This window comes from Peromyscus californicus, unplaced genomic scaffold (genome assembly GCF_007827085.1).
Source record: "Peromyscus californicus insignis strain IS unplaced genomic scaffold, ASM782708v3 Scaffold_15__1_contigs__length_86483966, whole genome shotgun sequence".
Taxonomy (NCBI): domain Eukaryota; kingdom Metazoa; phylum Chordata; class Mammalia; order Rodentia; family Cricetidae; genus Peromyscus; species Peromyscus californicus.
Window position 1 is genome coordinate 80,088,763 of NW_026294447.1, and position 22,073 is coordinate 80,110,835.

At 42.6% G+C, this 22,073-nt stretch overlaps 1 protein-coding gene across 3 annotated transcripts in view; it reads left to right on the forward strand.

The window, feature by feature from the left end:
* The window catches only part of Ppp2r5e (protein phosphatase 2 regulatory subunit B'epsilon), a 162,643-nt gene extending 141,122 nt beyond the window's left edge, over nt 1-21,521 (forward strand). For 2 of the 3 annotated variants that reach the window (XM_052739578.1, XM_052739577.1), the window contains exons 10-14: nt 97-147; nt 2,071-2,190; nt 5,000-5,127; nt 7,670-7,771; nt 13,709-21,521. In XM_052739578.1, coding sequence (XP_052595538.1) covers nt 97-147; nt 2,071-2,190; nt 5,000-5,127; nt 7,670-7,771; nt 13,709-13,808 — 501 coding nt within the window. In that variant the 3' untranslated portion in view covers nt 13,809-21,521. The remainder of the gene's footprint in view (nt 1-96; nt 148-2,070; nt 2,191-4,999; nt 5,128-7,669; nt 7,772-13,708) is intronic. The other variant, XR_008218529.1, reaches the window with a different exon arrangement.
* The last annotated feature ends 552 nt before the right edge of the window (nt 21,522-22,073 follow it).

The following is a 22,073-nucleotide window of genomic DNA, read 5'->3' on the forward strand; positions in this document are numbered from 1 at the left end:
TCTTTCCATAATGTGAAAATACTTCAGAAATTTTTTTTTATTAAAATCATGTGAAATGTTAAATGTCTCTTGTTTTTTTCTCCTTTTCCTTTTTAGGTTATTAGGGGGTTAATGAAATTTTGGCCTAAAACATGCAGTCAAAAAGAGGTAAGTACTTAGCATCAGAGAATGCCAGTAATGAAGGAAGTGCTCTGCCAAGTGCTTAGTAGGGCTACGCATGTACAGGCACACGCCTCATCTAAAGCTAGCTTTGTAGTTCTGCAGCAGTCAGTGTTCTCCTTTTGACTGGCGATAACATCGAGGCTTCTAGACGTTAAGTAGCACACCTGAGCACACCGAGTAAGAGCTTGCCAATAGGCCAGAACCTGCCTCCTGAACTCTGAACCCTGGGCTTCTGCCACTGTGACCCCTGGCCACGCCCCACTGTGTGTCCAGTTATTAGCTCCATTGATGCCACTTCATAGTGACTCTGCATGGCATGGAAGCCTGTTCCAGTCCCCAGGGCTTACTGTGTGCAGTCTCATAGTATACAGCAGCCCTTAAATTGTCATGCCTGGGAGTAAGGTGCCATACAGTCACCTAAACAGGCATGTCCTGCTCTGAGTGTGTGTAGGGAGGAGTGAATCCACAGGTAGTAGCTTGAAGGTAGCCTAACTGTCTCCACCCCAGATCTGAAGCCCTCTCCTTCTGGCCTGGAAACGGAGGCCACCTGTTAGCTTTATGTCCCAAGAGAACGGACGTGTCTTGGAAAGGACAAGGCATATGGAAAGAGCCTCTCCCTCACATCAGCTGTGGTCCTAACCCCACTCTACAGTCTCAGGAGGTTACCCCACTCTACAGTCTCAGGAGGTTACCCCACTCTACAGTCTCAGGAGGGTACCCCACTCTACAGTCTCAGGAGGTTACCCCACTCTACAGTCTCAGGAGGTTACCCCACTCTACAGTCTCAGGAGGTTACCCCACTCTACAGTCTCAGGAGGGTACCCCACAGCTTCAGGAGGGCACCCCATATCTTGACAGCATAGGTAAAGGGAATCCCTGTATCATCACTGTATCAGCATCTTGAGATACGAAAGAAGCGTCATTCTTCATATTTTAATTGCCTACTTGGCTTTTCCCTATGTTATTTTTCACGAATAAATAGGTAACTGGTTTTTATTCTTTTTCCATTCTATTTATACAACTGTCTGAATCTATTTATCTCACTCCATTGTGTGATCTTCAGGCTTTCTTTTGCATATAGCCCCGAGGCCATGAGATTCACTGTGCTCTAGAGAGAGGGGAGAGGGAGAGGGAGAGTGTGTACACGTATGAGCCTGTGACATAGAAAGCAGGTCAGTGTGTGCTGACGTGGTCAGTGTGGTACTTTACCATGAGTGGGTTTGCCGTTTGTCCCAGCCTTGAGAGCACAGTGGAGTGACAGCTGCTTGTTGAGTGACTGTGTGTCCTTCTGTGGTGGTGTGGACTAATACACATTTGTTCAGGAGGGTCAGCCATTATTTTAAAAAGTGGGATCAGGTGGGGTGTTAAATATCTGGGTTGCTAGCAGCAGGCAGAGTTCCAAAGGCCTGAAGAGGGAGAGGCCAGTTTCCCTGGGGCCCTGGGGCCTCCATGTAGTTAAATTCCCAGTGCTGTCAGTAGTTTCCTTTAACAGAATACCCTGTGCCAAATGATATGTTCTTTGTGTGTATGGGGGAGGGTGGGTTTGCACACGGAGGCCAGAAAAGGACTTGTAGAACTTGGAGCTATGCTGGCAGCCAGCAAACCCTGGAGATCCTCCTGTCTCTGCACCCCATGGCATGGGGGATTATAGGCATGCTTATGGCTTGCCTGCCTTTTTATGTGGGGACTGGAGATTTGAACTCAGGTTCTCATGCTTTCGTAGCAAGTATTCTTACCCACTGAGCTATCCTCCCAGGCCAAAATGAATAGAATAATGCCTTGTTCTTTCTTATCCCCCCCCCCCCTTTTGGCTTTATGTGTACATTTTTCGTAAAATTGTAAGTAAAATTGATCATGTGGGATTTTTAGTGATGGACCTCATATTTTGTGTTTTGCTTCTATTTATAGGTCATGTTCCTTGGGGAGCTGGAAGAAATCTTGGATGTGATTGAACCATCACAATTTGTTAAAATCCAAGAACCTTTGTTTAAACAAATTGCCAAGTGTGTTTCTAGCCCCCATTTTCAGGTTAGTAGTAAACAGAACGTGAGCCAGAGTGGTGTGTACCATGTGAACCCATTTGGCTAAACTTTGTTTATGTTGAAAAAAATAAAACCATCTAGCTCCTTTTTTTTTTTTTTAATTATGTGTATGTAAGTATGTATACATGAGTGCAGTGCCCACAGGGGCCAGAGGTGTCTCAGATCTCCCTGTAGCTGGGGTTATAGGTGGCTGTGAGTTGCCTCGTGTGGGTGTGGGGAACTGAACTTGGGTCCTCTGCAAGAGGCAGTCAGTCCACTCTCTACGCGTCTTAGCCATCTTTCCAGCTACTGTGTTTTCATTTGGGATTTTCTCACAGGAGAACAGTACCCTTAACACAGTTACCGGACGGTGAGCACCTGCCCCAACAGGCTCTGTCTCTTAACTTCAGTTCTCATAATACTTTGTAAAAAGTAATGACGGGAACGCAGAGCTGAGAGCAGTAAAATGACGTAACTGGAGTAAATTAAATGAAGTGAGCTGCTAGAGTTTCTCCAGTGTCTGAGAAGGAGTATTTGGTGATACTTAGGAGGAGAAGAGAAGCCGAATGTTATCCTATGACGGTCTTTCCCACTGTTTTGATTATAAGGCTCTGCATGCCTTGCCCATGGTTCCAAACTAACAAGGGAGTAGGGTTGAATTTTTATTTTAAATGTGGCTTCTTGCTAAAAAGGCTAAAGCCCGTGACCTTCCCATGGCCTACTCTGCCTCCTTGTGGCTGTTGGAGGAGAGCACAGGGAAGGTGCTCCTGGATGTGTGCTTTCAAGGAGGTCCCGGCGGCGGTGGCAGCGCTCTGGAAACCACACAGGAGAGAAGGGACCAGAGTTGAACACGGTGCTTTATTTGACCTGCTGGCTGTGTCACCGAAAGTCCACCATACAACCTGGCAGACTCAACGTACTGCCCGTCGTTTGAAGAGATTGTTTAACAGCGTAAAAGCACACTTCTAACTTGATGGTGGACTGCCCTGTAAGCTGTCCGGTAGAGGCCTTGGCTGTTACTGTTTTTTAAATCTAAAGACATGTTAGTATATTAAGCTAGTGCTTGTACTGCACAGAACAAAAAGGGAAAGTAGCTGGAACACCATTGTGTGGAGTGTCCAGTCTGGATGCAAATGGAGAAGTTCAGAACAGTGTATAGTATAGAATAGTATAGTATGGTATGGTATGGTATGGTATAGTATAGTATAGTATAGTATAGTAAATGGGTAGTACTCAGACATGGAGTGTTTAGTTTCCTATTTTCACTAGGCTCTTTGCTGTAGTGGAGGCCAAGGTTCCTTTACAAAGAACATGGCAAGAGAGGCTTACATGACACTCAAAGCTTAGAAAGAAAGGTAATTTGTTAGACTGATAGTGAGCTAGTGAGATAGTGAGATATTGCCTAGTCCTTGTAAGAAAAGAAAAGCAGGGAAAGAGTGGGGAAATACTGTTTTGGTTGGCTCAGGTTGCTGTAACAAAGTGCTCCAGACTGAGCAGCTTAAACAGCAGAGATTGATTTCCTCCCAGTCCTGGAGACCAGGAGTCTGGAGTCATGCTTGGTTTCTGGCATGCACACTGACTCTGCCATGATCTTATGTAGCTCCTGTGCATGTATGTGCAGAGTATTCATTCTGCTCGGCAGCCCCAGTCACAGTTTACATCAAATAGGACCACAGGTGCTCCTTTTCCCAGTAGCTTATCAGCTCTTTAGGGACAGCAGGGGAGAATTAAGAGCTGGCTCTGTGTCCGCCACTTGCTAGCCATGCGACCTTGAGCCAGTGACTTATCTATCACCTGACTCTCAAAGTCCTCATTTATAAAATCAGAATAACGGCACCAACTCCATTAGTTACAAGGTTCAAAAGTAATGACGTGAGTGGACCCAGCACAGTGGCTGATGTGTGGTAATGTTCTGTGAAGACTGTTTCTCGGTGCTCAGGGATCAGTAGACAGTAACTCAGCAGTGTTTTGAACCTGCTGAGTGGTGTAGCTAGAAAGATTCTAATTTCTCCGTCTGTCCAAAACATGATTTCTTAATGTACATAAATCAAGGAAGCCATTTGCGTTCAGTCCCAAGATGAGTAACTCAGGACCACAGATCAAATTAGAGCATGGCAGCATGGTGGAGAGAGAACAGGAATCCATGACAATAAGCAGACAACATACTCCTCCAGACAGACACCACCTCAGAAGGCCCCACAGCTTTCCAAGTAGCACCACAAGCTGCAGACAAAGCATGAAAACATAAGCCTGGGGGCTGGAGAGGTGGCTCAGAGGTTAAGAGCACTGGCTGTTCTTCCACAGGACCCAGGTTCAATTCCCAGCAACTACATGGCAGCTCACAACTGTCTGTAACTCCAGTCTTAGGGGATCTGGCACCCTCATGCAGATATATGTGTAGGCAAAACACGAATGCACATAAAATAAAAATAAATTACTTAAAACAAAACATAAGCCTGTGGGGACATTTAAGACTCAAAGTGTAACAAGACCTAAGCCAGATGAGGAGTCCTGAAAGCTGAGCTGGAAGAGAGGGTGTGTGTGGAGAGTAAGGATGTGTGGGAACTATACAAGGAAGAGCGAGGAAATGGATGAGAGGTGTAGACTTCAAAGAGAAGGAAAATGAACAGGTAGGGAAAAAACCTTCTCCTCCCCAAACTGATGCACCACGTGGCAACTTCCTGAGAGATCATACATCTTCACAAAATGTAAAGAGTTATTAATGTTTAATTATACTTTTGACTGAGTGATTTAAAAATAGCCTTTTAAGAGACTTTTATTTGGAGATTATAGCTTGTCCTCCTCTTTTCTCGAAGGTGGCAGAAAGGGCCCTCTATTACTGGAATAATGAATACATCATGAGTTTGATAGAAGAAAACTCGAACGTCATCCTTCCCATAATGTTCTCCAGTCTTTATAGGATCTCCAAGGAGCACTGGAATCCGTACGTGTTCAGTTTCCTCCAGCCTCCCCGCCTCTTCTTCTGCCCCTTCCCTTCCTTCTGCTCTTCTCTCCCTTCCTCCTCCTCCTCCTCCTTCTCTCTTCTTTCGTAAAATGTCTCACAGCTCACCGTGCACCAGGTGCTGTGCCTGTTGCTAAAGGTGCACACAGGACAAGACAAAAATCCCTCCTGAAAATTTGCTGGTTGGGGACTGAAAAGCAAACAGATATTTTCACAAAGTAGTGCTATTTAGTTCAAATACCTGTTTACTTGAGGATTTCTGGCCTGTCTGAAGGTAGTCAGATACATTTGGGGAATGTGCTGGCGCTGCAAAGGATGTGCATTGGCTGGCAGGACTCAAATTAAATTGTTAATTTTTTCAAGGCAGGATCTTACTGTCCAGGCCATGCTAAACTCAAATTCATGATCCTCCTGCCTCAGCCTTCTGAGTGCTGGGGTATGATTGTGCTTGGCTTCAGCTAGAATGCTAATGGGATTTGGTAGATGTGGGTGATAGGGCAAGCCCCTTCAGACAGGGATCCCTGTGCTGTGTAAAAAGGCACCCGGTCTTCAAGTGTCCATCAAGTTCCGAGGCCTGTGGGCTCCGGAGGGCAAAGTCATGAGGCCTTAGGGTGAGCAGTACTAGAGCAGTACATGAGGCTAGGAAAGGGAGCAAGGCCCGCATGAGCCTTCTCCAAGGGCACCATCAGGGAATACTGAGTGGCTGTAAGGAGATGCTCTGAAGAGATCTACATTTTATAGGAATATCCATTTCCTAACGGTAGCTCGGTTGTTAGATGTTGGAGAGGGACAGAATTTTACAGTTGAGGACAAGTTGAATTTAGCCCTAGGAAGGCTAAAGTATTCTATAGTGGGATGCCTTTGCATGTCTATGCAGTAAAGTTATGCAGCATTGGAGAATTAGTAAGTGCAATTAAGTCTATCCTATCTGCCTTTAAATTTTTGCATGGAGTTATAAAAAAACATTTTCTTTCAATTTTTACCTTGTTCTATATTAATAGAACTTTGAAAAAGAGCGGTTAAGCCCTGTTGTACACATTCTCCCAAGGGTCTGGAGAGCAGCTGTGGGCAATGTCAGTTACTGCCCAGTTCTAGTCTTCTCCAGGGCCACCCCTGGGAAAAGACCATTCTTGAGCCTTAGCTAAGTTTCCCTCCTGGGCACTGAGCAGAAGCTGCAGCGGACACCCTACCTCCCACTAACACGTGACCTCCTTAGTAAGATTGGAGAGTTTGTTGCAAAATGGAAGCAACCTTGTATAGTTTTGAAATGGGAGACACCATTTTTTTGCCTAGTCTGACTCTTTCAAGCCTGTCACAGAATAATCTTCTCAATGTCTGTACAACATTATCTGCTTGATAAGAATTAGTCCCGCCTCTTGGCTTCTTAGCTGCGTAGTGTTCCGTAGCCAAGGGCATCCAGCACCAGCTTGACTGTTCTCAGCATGAGTATTGGGTCAACAGAAGGGCTAAGCAGGAAGGACAGACTAATGTAACCACATTGGGACAGCATCTTGTAGGGGCTTGGTCTCCTGTCTTTGAACACACGTGGTTCAGATACTCATTTCTGTTAAAACAGTGTCTGACTTTTAATTATGTATGTTATTACTTTGAAAGTAATTTTTTTTTAACCACTTGCACTTGTTTATAGGATGTAAATGCTCTGTCTTGTTGTTTCTTTGTTTTAAGATAGTCTCTGTATGTAGCCCACAGTGGCCTTGAACTCTCAATGCTCTTACCTCTATCCCCCAAGTGCTATGATTTCGGGTATATACCATCAACCTCTGTAACCTCTTGTGTGTGTGTGTGTGTGTGTGTGTGTGTGTGTGTGTGTGTGTGTGCGCGCGCGCACGCCAGCCAGCCTGAGCTATCTCCCCAACATCTGAAGCAGCTTTATTTTTATACTTGCCTTTTGTTATGCATTGGCCATAAAAAGCATGTCTACTCTGGGTACCAATAATTTGGAAGGGCAGATTTGAGTTTTAATTTTTGCCATCCCTCAGGAAGATTGTAAACAGTAAAGAATTCAAATGAACTGTAGGTCCAACTGAAAGGGAATAGGAAACCAGGTGTGGTGACACATTCTCATAGTCTCAGCAGGAGGTAGGTGGAGACAGGAGTATCAGGAGTTCAAAGTCATCCTCAGGTACATAATGAACTTTAGGCTAGCTTGTGCTATGTGAATGTGGGGAAGGGATTTGTAGGGAGCAGTGAGGGTAATAAGGTTGGCAGAGAGTGTAGGAGGGTTATGATGATCAGAATGCACTTTGTAAGAGTATGAACTTGTCAAAGAGAAAAATTCAGGGGAAGTTTTTTATGTATATATAATAGAGGAGGAGCTAACGCATACCAGAAATGTCCTTTTGCTTTTTTTTTTTTTCCAGAGCTGAGGACCGAACCTAGGGCCTTGCGCTTGCTAGGCAAGCACTCTACCACTGAGCTAAATCCCCAACCCATCCTTTTGCTTTTTGATTCAGCACCCCATTGTGAAAGACTAACCAGTCCTTTCTATTTCTCTGCCTCACAGGGCTATTGTGGCACTGGTGTACAACGTGTTGAAGGCCTTTATGGAAATGAACAGCACTATGTTTGATGAGCTGACAGCCACATACAAGTCAGATCGTCAGCGGTAACTTCTTAAAGCTCTTTTGTCTGCTGTGCATAAAGCTATGAGTCCTTTCCGAACTCTTTGCTAAAGTTGTCCAGTTGCACATCAGATTATAAACAGCGGTTTATTTATTTACATATTCCATTTCTGCATGCTCAATAGCTGTGTCCTCATTAATGTACTACCAAGTAAGATGGTTCTCTGATGGTGTGATTTTGATGAAGCTTGCTGCTTTTCCTCCTGTGTTTCTGTGCTACCACAGGGCTCAGAGCCTGGCACATCCCTGGTCTTTCAGGCCTGCTTCAGGGAATCATTAGATAGTTAGTCTTCTAGGCTGACTCCTACGGCAACCCACCCAAACTAAAATTGGGTTGACATACTTTACTCCAGCACAGAGACCAGTCACTATTTACCCAGAACTTGCTTTCTAGTCTAGAAACCAACAAATTCATTACAACTTATAAGAGCAGTGAAAAGAATATAGACTTATTTATCTAGTGTCAGAAAACATTGAAGTGCTTAAGATTAGAATGGTGCAAAAAGTCTTCCTTGATTTTATTTACATGGCACTCCCATTTTATTTTCATTATATTATATAATAATAATGATGATGATGATGATGATGATAACAGTTATTATTATTTCGAGGCAGGGTTTCTCTGTGTAGCCTTGGCTATCTCAGAATTCACTTTACAGATTAGGGTGGCCCCAAACTCAGAGATCCACCTACCTCTGCCTCTCAAGTGTTGGGAATAAAGGTGTGCACCTCCATGCCCGGTTCAAGTTTTATTTTTTTATTATTATTTCTTTTTTTGGTTTTTCGAGACAGGGTTTCTCTGTGTAGCTTTGCGCCTTTCCTGGAACTCACTTGGTAGCCCAGGCTGGCCTCGAACTCACAGAGATCAGCCTGGCTCTGCCTCCCGAGTGCTGGGATTAAAGGCGTGCGCCACCACCGCCCGGCCAAGTTTTATTTTTAATCCAGTATTTTCAACTTTGTATAAAATGTTTTCTTGGTTAGGATTTCTGTTGCATCCATGGTAACTCTTATAAAGGAAAACACCTTGCTTGTGTTTCAGAGGTTTAGCACATTATCATCACGGCAGGAAGCGTTATAGCACACAGGCAGACATGGTGCTGGAGAGGCAGCTGAGAGTTCTACATCTGGGTCCCCAGGCAGCAGTCAGAGAGAGAGACACAGGGCCTGGTGGGAACATTTGAAACCTCAAAGTCCACCTCCAGTGACATCCTTCCTCCAGCGAGGCCACACCTCTTAATAGTGCCACTCTCTGATGACCAAGCATTCAAATCTGTGAGCCGGTGGGGGCCATTTCTAGTCACACCCCCACAGATGGAATGGAGAGATTAAGAAAAGCCCGGAGTTCTTAGTGGTTGGTTCTCTGGCCTGACTCTGATCACGAGGACGCAAGTGCTGACTCTGTAGGTCCTAAAGGGTGGACCCTAAGGAGTCCGAGAATAGGACTGGGAATGTTCATTCCGTGGACTTTGCTGAACCCCATAGAAGGATGTTTTCTGTTATTTTTTTGCTTCTTTGCTTTGTCGTATTTAGAATGTGTTAGTTGTGTTTTACTGAGGAAAAGGGCAATGAGTAGGAAGGTTTGGGAACAGAGGACCAAGGACCATGGCAGAGATTGTTCTTAGGTTACAGGGATATGGTTTATGGGAAACAATTTAATCACAGAATATGGTTTTAACTACAACATTGTTTTTAGTTACAACATTGAGATAAATGTCAATTCTGTATTACATTTGAAACCTAAATAACTGTTAATTCATAATATTATCAATTGTTAAAAATTACTCAATTTATAATGACCCTCCTTGCCCTACAGTTAAGTTAAAATCTTTGAAAAGTTATTTTTTTAAAAGGACTAAGGGAGAACGGAAAGATGACTCAGCTCTTAAGAGAATTTGCTCCTCTTCCATAGGACCCAGGTTCAAGTCCAGCACCCACAACAGCTCCCAAAAGTTGTAACTCCAGTTTCAAAGGATTTGACATGCTCTTTTGGCCTCCTTTAGGATCAGGCGTGCACATAGTGCACAGACATACGTGCAGGCAAAAAACACCCATTTCAAAAGGGGAGGGGGAGCTAAAGGCACATTAGAATATCATAATGAATCATTAAACAGTATACACACAGCACTTATCTGTTAGGGCAACAGAGATCCCTATAATCTTTATTATTATTCTAGTTAAACAGGGATTAAATCTGGGTAAAATCTTATTAAGAATATTGAAGGAGCTTCAGTATAATTAAGTTACAGAGTGTACTTGGCAAGGCCCTGTGCTCGATTCTCAGGACCACTGTGTACACACACACACACACACACACACACACACACACACACACACACACACACACACACACGGTCTTATTTCAAATTAATTGACTCATCTTTAATGAATTTCCCCAATGAAGTTGTTTTGTGATCTTTGGTTATCTAAGCTAAATAGATGAATCACTTGAAAATAGATGGAATTAACTAGGGGGACTACGAGAATAGAACTGTGAGGTTGAACTGTTATGCTAGAATGTTAAGGTGGTTAATAGTGAATGGACTTCTTCAATGAAAGTTTTTTTTATTTATTTGTTTGTTTTTTAAAAAAACAAGAATGATACTTTGGCAAATATGCATTATTAGAAAGTCGTACTGAGCAGATCCAAGTATTGGCTTTGCCACAGAAGTGATAGTAACTGTTCATTAGTAATTGAACATGGGTGTTTGGGGCTGTGATGGAAGAGCCAAATATGAGGTTTTACTTGTTGATGACAGAAAGTTGATGGCTTCAGTTCATAGCAGATTTTTGAAGCATTACAAATCAGAATGGTGGGTGGAGTAAGCCTTTAACACTGTTACATATGGGTGCCAACACTAGTGCTATGTAAAATGAAATGGGAGGAGAATTTGACAAGATTCCCAGCATTACAGTGTGCTGAAGTCTTAAAATTCCCATCGACAGAGAAAAAAACTGGAAAAATAAGGGTAGCACTAAATGCATCAGAGTTATTTAGACTTTTAGGAGCCAGATGTGGTGGTGCACATCTGTAATCCCAGCACTTGGGAGGTGGAAGTATGAGGAGCGGGAGTACAGCCTGGGCTACATGCAGTAACAAAAAAAGAGAACTGTCTATTGTTTCTCAGTATATAATTGCATTTCTATGAAAGGCCAGTGAAGGAAAATCCATGGAAGCAGCAGAGCAGTGGGTGCCAGGGGCTGGAGGCAGAAGTGGGCAGCATGATTTCTTCTTTGGGATGACGAGAATGTCCTAAGCTGAGACTGTAAGTTTTAAAAATAAAGCTGTCAGTATGAAGCAGGGTGGTATCTCCGTATACGTTCATCTGGAGAAAGAAAGGACACACAGGACAAATCACGTTGCATACTGTAGAGGGATGAACTGGGTGATGAGCTTCAACAGGAAGATGATGATGTCATGATGCCAGCTGCAGTTTAGGGCAGTGTGAACTGCCACACGATGAGCTGATAAAAGTTCCCAAACCCTTTCTTTCCTCTCTGCTTCTGCCAAACGAAGAAGTCAGAGGCATTAAAATTCCATATGAGCTGTAGAACTTACGTCCATGTACTTATATCAGCATTCCCTGAGAACATTTGTTTAGACTGATATTATTTGCAGATTCTACTGTCAAACAAACAAGGGATATTGCCCAGCAGCTTGCTTACAACCAAGAGTCTAGAGTCTGGAAGCCAGCAACTCTCTTTCTAGAATCATACCCACTCTAGGGTGTGGCCTCTTCAGCCTCTATCTCCCTCTGTTTTATTCTTTATTAAAATATTTGTTCAGCTTTTTGCCTTTCAGAGGAGGTATAGGGTCTCACTGTAGCTTAGGCTAGCCTTGAACTTCAAGTGATCCTCCTGTCTCAACTGTATGAGTATGGAACCACATGCTAAAATCTCCTTTGAAACATTTATTTTGATCTTTTATGTGTATGAATGCTTTGCCTGTGTATATGTATGTGCTATACACGTGTGTCTGGTGCCTGACCAGAAGAGGAGTTTGGAGCCCTTGGAACTGGAGTGACAGACATTTGCGAGCCACCACGTGGGTGCTGGGAACTGAGCTTGGTCCTTTGGAACAGTAGCCCTTGGCTCGTAGCTGTAGAGCCATCTCTCCAGCACCTTAAATATTTTTCTGAATACATTCCAACTTAATTTTTAAAAATAAAAAATAATGCATAATGAATGGAGACTTTTCTAATCTTGCCCCTTACGCCCTTAAATGCAGTTGTTATAGTTCAAAATTATTACGTAAGTTTGAAGAGCTTATGTTTGAAGACCATTCATTATGCTGCTGAGATCCACACTGTGCAGATTGCACCGAAGATAGCAGTCATAGTAAACAAGGTCTCAGTTGCCAGAATCTTAACTATAAAGTGCAGATAGAGATGACTGTGTGGTTCACCAGCTCTGCAATTGGAATGGGAATGTCAGATGACTTGTTTTTAAGGTTTTTGTTTTGTTTTGTTCTTTAGTTCAAGGAAAATGAAGCTTTATTGGTTTGGGATTTTCTTTTTAAGAGTTTATTCTTCTTTTATGTGTATGAGTTTGTGTATTATGTGTTTGTGTGCCTTTATGTATGTGTGCCATGTACCTACAGGGAATGGACAGAAGAGGATGTCTGATCTCCTGGAACTGGAGTTACATACAGTTGTGAGCTGCCATGTGGGTGCTGGGAACTGAACCTGGGTCCTCTGGAAGAACAGCCAGTGCTCTTAACCACTGAGTCATCTCTTCAGCTCCTATTTCCTATTGTCAGAGAATTTAATATAACTTTTCAAAGTATTGGTGATTACTAAAATAATGCAGAGTTTACATTATCCTTATTAATTTCTCTGAATAAAGAATATATTGTTGCTAAAGTGGGATATGCAAGGACAAATTCCTGAATCTGAAGCAGCAGAGCTCCTGTGCTTAGGAACGGTTTGAATTTATGAAATTGTGAATTCACAATGTTATCTGGCTCTACTTTTCACCAGTTCATTTCAGTAAGCCAGAGGTAATGAAATGAATTATGTTAGTAGATGTGAATTCATGTGATGAATATTTTTAATAAGTGTGAATGTGTTTAATTTATAGTATAGTTTTATATTCTTTGATTATGTACTTCCTACTTGATTGATATTAAAGCATTTGTTTTAAAACAATACTGAAATTTCCAAATGTCTTTGGCAAAATTAAATTGTTGAACCAATTTTGGCTTATCCAATTGTGGTATACTTTGCCAAACAATGTGGTCTGGAGTTCCGGAAATCACTGGTAAATTGGTATTTAACCAAGTTTGAAGGCTCACTTAAAATTTTAATACATCATAATACCTGTATCCACAAAGTTTCATGTAGATCATTAATATATTCTTATGTGTTATAATATATAAATATATACTATAAGATATAAATGTTGATCATGTGTTTTCAGAAATGACCTAGTTTCAGTATACACTGTATGGGAAAAACAGACACAGATGAAAGGAGAAAGTGTGTGTTCTTATCTTGTCCATTTGTGCCCATGTCATTTCCAGCCTCTCTTTTGAGTGTTGATTGGGAACAAATAGGAGGTTGTATTCTAACAAGACCCTGAGCGTTTCAGAGCCCCGGGCACTTTTGTGTTAAGATAGATGATACTCGAAGCCATCTCCAGTTTTCTCAGTCATTGCACTGTGTTCTAATTTATACTGTATCTACAGAAAAAGGGGTGTTGTTAATGGAAATCTTAAGACAGTCCTGCTTTCATTAGTACTGCTTGTGTGTCCATGAGAGTGTCAAGTAGAACCCACATGAGGAAAACCCCCCAAGGAAACCCCGAGAAGCTTGCTGCCCGTTGCTTCAGAGCCTCTTGGCCTCTGTGAGGGAAAGGCTGTTTCTGTTGGGCAGTCTTACCAACCCCTCTCAATTGTTTACGTTGTTCTCTGTTTCTTCCTCCAGTGAGAAAAAGAAAGAAAAGGAGCGTGAAGAATTGTGGAAAAAATTGGAGGATCTGGAGTTAAAGAGAGGTCTTAGGCGTGATGGGATAATTCCAACTTAACAACAATCTGACCACGACATCACTAACCCATGGGGTCACACGCTTATGTAGTAGAAGGATGGAGCAACAGTTTTCTGTATTGTGCAACTTTACAGTAGATTTCACATTTGTCTCATTATTACAACAGCACTGTATATACCTGTCTCTAAGTAAAGGAAAACATAAGGACTTCAATCCAAAGTTTGGACAGTAGATGGACTTCTCAGAACTTTGCAAACATAATCATTGTTCTAACCCTCTTTAAAACAAAACAAAACAAAACAAAAGGTCTTCAGAGATCTGTTGGTGAAATTGCTATGTTAAAATTCCATTATCAGGAGTTCCTTATTTATCACTAGCAGAGAGTATGATACAATTTTCAAATGTGAACCATCTTAAATTTAGCTTGTCTTTCTGCTAAGCTGTTAAATGTATTTATAGTAAAGGAAGAAAAGATTGTCATTTCTTTATAAGTTTGTACAACACCCCTCCTCTGGACAACTTGACTGTAATTTGACATCCTTTCCTTTTGCACATCTTCATGAGTCGAATGTTCACGTGGAATGGGGCAGTGAATTACAGAGGTCCCTGGTGAAGTGTATCTGCTGGGTGAACATCTTCCCAGTGCCCAGGTGTTCCTGGTACTCCTTTAGTTTTCAGATTAGGAGTAAAAAAAGAAGGTGATGATAAGCATAAAAAAGAAGAGGTGATAAGCATAGTAGCGAAGGGAATGTTGGGCTTCGTATCAGATATGGTGAGTCCAAATCAATGTCTTGAATCCTTTGAAAACAGGCAGCGGGACGCGCAGGCTTCAGCACCTGCAGCATTAGCTGCAGACATCATTGTGCATCCAGACCAGAGACAATTTAGAAATGTCAGAGAAACATCCTTTCCGACCCTATGAAGTAAGAAAGACAGAACACTAAGTGATAGAACCATGAAGCTGAGCACCAGGACTGCGCATCCAGTTGGGAACCCAGTTGAGCAAACAGCACGAACTGTTTGGAGTTGTTGCCTTACTTTCTAATATGTACTTACAAAGTATTTCAGCAAAAGAGGATGCAGCCTCTGGGAGAAACAAAACATGTTCCAGTGTTTTTTGTAGATTCTCGTTCCATAGCTCATCACAGCGCCAGCCCTGTTTTTAGCCAGAAAGGATTCAGGATCAACATTATGCATTCTGATATGGATGCATATTCCTAACTACTGTATTTGTTACCAAAAGTGGTTCTACAAATGCTACTGAAAAAAATCTGGAAATTCCTAATGTCCTGAGTATTAATAATAAAGTTTAAAAAATGCTTTTATATCAAAGGTGCATTGTGACCAAATTGTTTAAGAAAAAACAGAACACCAAACTAGGGCTATACTGTAGATGTATCTTACTGGCTCTCTGCTCTGTAGTAAAGGAAGACTCTTACTTGGGTAGGCAAACTGCTGATGTACTGGTGTGCAGTACGTATTGGCCTGATGTGGTTGCATTGCTGTGTACTGACAAATTCGTGTTGTGGGGTTTGTTTCCTGGGTAGCCTTTGCTTGTTAAAGACAGGGCAGCAGTGAGCCGATAACCCCGGACCATCGTGTCCAGCAGTGTTCATGGAGTAGAGCCGATTCTGTGTTCATGTGTTGAGTCGTGATCATAGCTAACATGAACACATGAACTGTTGTTGCTCTTAGTAGAAATACTGTATAAATATGGGCTTGTATATTTTCTTCCTTCCTTTTAAATGTAAAGTAGAATATGCAGCTTTGTTGTTTGCAAGAAAAAGGAGAGGAAAAGCCATTGACCTTACTCACTTATGAAGTGTTTCCAGATTGTCAGCCACAGTGTGTATATAAAAGTAAGCTAATTATGGGTATTTTCATCTAGGTACCTTTGTTTTTTGTTTTTTAAATGCCTTTGTTGATTCCCAAAAAGAAACATAGTGTTTTGGTTTTTTTTAAGGTGTGTGACCTCCAAGTACAAGATGCTTCAGTGGAATGAATAGGGCTTTTATTAAGGAGGATTCCATGTGGGAAAGTGCTGGGCAGAGGTGCAAGTTCACACATTGATACTAAGAAAGAAACCCGGAGCCCATCTTCTCTTTAGCTCTCTCTATTTTAGCCTTTTCCTTTCGATTTTCAGTACACGTATCTTTGATAGTATAAACTTTGCTTGCCGTGACCTGTGCCCCTTGGGATGAAATATGCTCATTTGAGATGAGAGAGGTAAGGACCTCTCTCCGCACCACGCCCTTGTCCTCTGAGCTAAGGGCGAGCGGCGCCCCCCTTCTGTCTGTTTTGTCTGTTGATCATTCCCAACTGAGAAGAATAAAGCTTAGCTTTAGACTATTGAAAGATGTGATTAGAGCTGTCTGTCTAAACTCACAGGGCAACTTGGGAGAAAAAACACTCATTTTCCTTCTTCACTGAAAGCAACAATGTGGCATCTGTCATGTTGTGTGTGGTGACAAGAAGCTAGCCCAGGTAACCTGATTGTTACACTACGTGACATATTTAAGGACATACTTGCTGCGTGTGCAGCAGCCTCCTGTCTGACCCTCCCTGGGCAATCCTGCTGTGGCTCCTTGTGAGTTACCTGTGACGAACTCAGCTCTGTGTTCTATTTTGTTTGCTTCATAGTTTCCAGAACTATATATAAATATATTTTTTCAATAGCAAATATTGTAGTTAGTGAGTGGTGACCACTCCAACCTTATCCCTACCATATTGGTTTCAGGGATGGGACGAAGAGTGTCCTTGGAAGAAAAAAATTAAATTTAATTTTAAATTTTGTGAGTTAGAATGATGTGCAGGCCACAGGCCTGCAACAGCTGTGTGGGTGAAGTGACCGTCTCCTCTGGATCAGACCTACACTCCTCATTGTGCCCTTGTCCCCGGTGGCTCTCCTTCATTGTTTACTTACTGTCCTTTGCAATTTTGATTATATTTTGTTCTTCCTGACATTGACTGTTTTTTTTAAAAAATAAAATAAAAAATAAATAAATAATCCCCTGAATGTGACTGGATGTGCAGGAGCAGAGCAAGCTCCTCCTCCTTGGGCTCTTTGCCTAGGTGGCAGGGTCATGTGATTCTGTACCTCCTATCTGTGCCCGAGACAGTCCAGGGTGGAGACAGACCTAGGGAGTGCTTGGAATCGCACCTGCTGTGCTGAACACACAGCCCTAGGCTCAGTCACATTATGGAAAGGGAAGTAAAGGATACTTAGAGCTTTCAAAGCTGTTTTATGTCTTTGTGGGCGTGAGGGATAGGGAGTTGGGAGGCTGGGAGGCTGGTATCGGCATTATGAAGTATTCCAAAGGTTTTCTTTTTCTTGCTTTGTTTTCCCTTTTAACTGGATGCACTGACCCTGGCCCAGGAAATGAAGAGCTTCTCTCCTTTGACGTTATTACAAGCAGTACCACGAAGTGACGGTCACCTGTCGCAGGAAGGTGGCAGCAGATGTGATCGGTGATGTTTTATTTGCACATGGATATCTTTATTTTTGTATTCTGGCTCAGCTGCTTCTCTGAGTGGAGTTAGGGAATGAGCCATAAAGGACTTTTGTACTAAGGATGTCAGCAATGCATTTTCTATTCCTCTACATTTGGTTTTGAGAACCTGAAAGGAGGGTTGTGCGTCTCGAGGAAGAGGAGCAGACCTTGAGCTTAGCGGAATGTTAATTTGTGCTGCCGCTTGTGCACGAGAGCGGCCGTAGTATCTCCTGGACACGAGCACCCCGTATGACGATGTCTGTGAACATAGGTTTCCTTTTCTCCCCTCCTCCCCTCCTCCCTCTCTCCCCATCCTCCCCTCTCTCTAGTTTCTTTCTCAGCCCATTCCTCTTTTTTTTTTTTAAAAATCACTTACTGTAAATAAGTTGTAATCTAAACCTCATGTATCTATGGGGAACTTTCAAATATAAATATTACCAATACATTTTCTGGTGGTCGTCTGGTTTTTGATTGGAGTCTAGTGAGAATGACGTGGCCATTCCCTTTGAAGATTTCACTTCAGCCTCTCCTGGTTATTTCTCATTTCACTGTTGTAGCAGGAGAGGGCAGCACACGTTCATTTTCCCTGCCAGGAAGCTGTGGTTCTTGATTGGTTTTGAACTTAGCTGTGAGCAAGTGTGTTATTCTTTTTTTTTTAAACGGCATCTATTTGTGCATAGATGTAAAAAATGAAACATGAATATGAAAAGTTGCATATGAAAATTATAAACTGGTCCAGCCAGACAATGGAGACTTCTGATCCACTTCAAAGTTAAAAACACTCCAAAACCGCTTCCAGGCCCTGCTGAACCATACCTCTTCCTTCTCCAGCAGCAAGATTCAAGTGGAGGCATTGGAATTAAATGTTCATCTTTGCAGATGATTTGCTCTCTCAAAGTGGTAACAGACTCAGCAGAGGTACTCCCCAGAGCAGTGTGATCTTGCCCTTGATGGTTGTGTGGGAGAGTGTGTACTGTGGGTGTCCCTAATAAATATGCAGTGAAGGCTGCGGGAGCCTGGCTGGGTTTCTTTTTTGTTGACCCCGTGGCCTTTGGAGTTACATGTTTCACTGAATTCTGAGGTATGTGGGGGGTGCTGTCAGGCTGCAGTCTTGAGAAAGTTTATGTCTAGGGGTGTATGACATTGGGGACTGTTCCAGTGGCTTTCACTGTAACAGTATTCCATTTATTCTGTTCTCCAGTCTGCAGCGTGGGACAAGATTGGTGGGAATATCCCGTCGGATCCTCCAGTGCCACTTGGGATCTCTCAAGGAGGGAAACAAACACACTTGAGCAGAACTGGCCAGGTTGATGCTGGCCTTGCCCTGGAGTTCAACCTGATGTCCCATTTCCTCCTCACAGGACTTCCTCATTGGCCTCCACATGGCAGCTGGAAGAGGAAGCTGCCCATCCTTTGAGGCCGGCTCCAGAATCTCAGAGCATCCCTCTCATCATGCCCTGCTGGCCAAGCAGTCACAGAGCCTTCTCAGAAGAGTGGGAAATAATTTGTATGCCTTTTAAAGCTGCCATGGGGTCCTTTCTTTGCAAAGCATTTGCATTCTGTGGGATTTACTCTTACAGCTAATTAGGTCCCGCCACATCTGGAATCATCTGGAACCAGGGTGTTTCCTATTTAGCTAATCTGAGCTGAAGAAGCCAGAAGTCTTGTGGTTCCAGTAGGTTTGTGTTTAGAGGCACGACATTTGTAGCATCTGAAGATGAATCTCTTAGTAAGCAAAACCTGAAAAATGTTGGGGTTCAAAGAGGTTTAAGAGATAGTTTCAATGTAATGTCTAGTTCTTTGTATACTACTGCCTCCTCCCTGTAAATACTTGTCAGAATGAAGGCAAAGCACTATACAGCTTTGTATAAGCAGTGTCCTGAGGATCTCCAGTGAGGGCAGCAAAGGGAAGTTACGTTAATTATTTTATGACTATGATACATGTTCATTACAGAATTCACATCCTTGAAAAGGAAGGGGTTTTGTTTTGTTTTTGCATAGGGTCTTACTACGTAGTACTGCCTAGCCTGAAAGTTACATAGATCAGGCTGGCCCTGAACTCAGAGATCTGTCTGCCTCTGCTTCCTGAATGCAGGGAACAAAGATGTGCCTCATCAACATAGCAAGGCAAAAGAAAATTGTCTTTGTAATCTAAAGAATCATCTTCATCTCTTACTTCCTACCTCAAGCTCCCCTCCCCCCAAAATATGTTCTCTTCAGAGCTTTATAATCTTGACGCCTCCATTTAGGTCCACAGCTCACTTTGGATTATTTCCTTGTATGTATGTAGGTTGTTAATGGGAATCCCGAGGCATTGTTTTCCCTTGTGAGCTTCTAGTTACTGTAACAGTGTTATGACAGAGTCTGCCTCAAGAAGGTGCCATGAAAATGTGGCTTTAAATCTCAATTCTCTCTACTCCAGTGTTTGGGACATTGGTCTTTATCTTGGAGCCAAACAGTCATGACTCCCTAGCTTTATGATGGTCTCATCAACACCTTTCATTTTTGCATTTATTTTAAAGGGTTTCCATATGGTAGACCCTTTGTACTACCACACAAAACAGACACTGTGAGGTTCTTAAAAGCAAGTGAATGTTGGTTTTGATGGAGAGAATATGGAGTCCATACTTAGGAAGAATCATTACTTGGATATTCCCAGGTCTTATATTGTGTTACAGTTTGAATGTGTGTCCCCCAGGATGTGTTGGAAACGTAATCTCCAGTAGCATTCAGTGGGGTGCCCAGTAGGCGAACAGGCCTGAGGATCTGACAGGCATGAATGGAGTGATGCTGTCACGGCAGGAGTGGACTGATTATGAAAGGGCAAGTCCAGGCCTGTGCTTTTTCTCTCTGGCCCTGTCTCTGACTCTGGTCTTCTTACCATGAGCCGATGCAGCAAGAAGGTCCTCCCTGAATGCTAGTGCCTTCCAGGCTCCAGAACTACGAGAAATTCTCTTTATCAGCTAGTGTCTGGTAGACTGTGACAGCACAAACAGATACAGTCCAGGGATATAGAAGACACTGCAGTACTTCTGTGCCCTCCTCCCTGATGGCTGGGCTGCCCACCATCTCCATGCTCTGCTCTGCGCAGTTCACATAAGCAGAGCAGAATCATGCAAGGTGTAGTTTAGGGTCTGGCTTTTTCACTTAGCATAATATTTAAATTTTCTTATGTGTATGAGTGTTTTGCCTGCAAGTGTGTCCATGCACCACATGGGTGCCTGGTGTCTGCAGAGGCCAGAAGGTGTTTGACCTCCTAGAGCTGGAGTTGCAAATTGTGAGGAGACACCGTGTAATACAGGTACTGGGAATCGAACCCAGATCCACTGGAAGAGCAATTAGTGCTCATAACCACTGGGCATCTTTCCTGATACTATCATAATATTTTGAAGACCATTCAGTAATTCATTTAGTTTTCATGGTTGAATAATCTTTCATGTGGTGATAGCATACTTGTTTTTTATCAGTTATGAACATTTAGGTTGTATCTACGTTGGTGCTGTGGTGAATAACACTATTGTGGACATTTGTTTGAGTATCTGTTTTTGGATCTTATTGGTAAGGTCAGATTGTTGTTTAACATTTTTGTGTTGGGGGGAATGGGGCATACATGTGGAAGTCAAAGGACAATTTAGGTAAGTAGGTTCTCTCACCGTGTAGGTCCTTGGGATTGAACCCCAATCGTCAGGCTTGGCAGCAAGTGCCTTCATTCTCTGAGCCGTCCCGCCAGCCCTGCTGTTTAATTTTTTGAGGAACTGTTGAGCTTTTCCACAAAAGCTTCAGTAATTTCTGTTCCTACCAGTAACAGCAAGATTCCACCTTCTCTCTGTCTGTGAAACATGTTACTTCTGTATATGTTTATTATAATCTTAATGGGCAGGCTGCTCATGGAACAATTGCCTTTTTAAAAAGTTCTTCCAAGTAGATAGCTTCAACTGATCAATTTTTTAGTTTACTGGCTCCTAGCAGCTCTCCTCACTCTTGGTAACTTCCTTCTTTTATAAACTGATTTTACTTTTAGAATTTCTATTTGTTTTGGAGAAACTCTTGGTTGAGATTGCCTATCCATTTATTGCATGTTTTTCTAAACATCACTGCATAATTATAACTGTCATAAAATTCTCATTTCAAAATGTCAACATCTGGTTGGTCTCAGACTCTAATTTTTTTCTTGAGAATTGGTTGCTTATTCCTGGTTCTTCATATCATACAATTTGGGGGTTTTGCCTTGTTATCTTGAATAAACATGATGAGAACTCTGGATTTGTGTATATTCCTTTGAAGAATAGCGATTTTTTTTTTTCCAAGCAGATAACTAACTTGGAAGAATTGAGACCACTAGTCTTAAGGGAGTGACGCCAATCTCACTTCACATCTTTAACCTTTTCTGGAGTTCAATACATGGAGGCGTCATGGCTTAGCCTTAGCTTCTAGCTGGCTAACGCCCAAGGTTTATACCCCTTGTTTCTGCTCTTCCTTTTCTGGGCTATGCCTTGGCTTCCAGTGGCTGTGAGTATCCTGACCTCGCTTCTGGGTTCCCGCCAGAAGCACAGGTTTTGGTGTGTCGCTCCACAGGGAAGTTAGAGCTTCAGCCTAGAAACAGAGTTTAGAACTCTACCCAAGAGCATTCTTTCCCCCTAAGAGTTCAGTTCCCTCTAGTGCTTCCCATTTGTCTGCCCAGATCCTTTTCACCCAGCCTTCTTCTATGTTACCATCATGTCCCACTGTCGGACATTATTCTTAGACCCAGCGCTGTGGAGTCTGTTCCTGTTTCAATAGTCTTTGCCTTTGATGTCCCTTTTTTCTTCCAGAA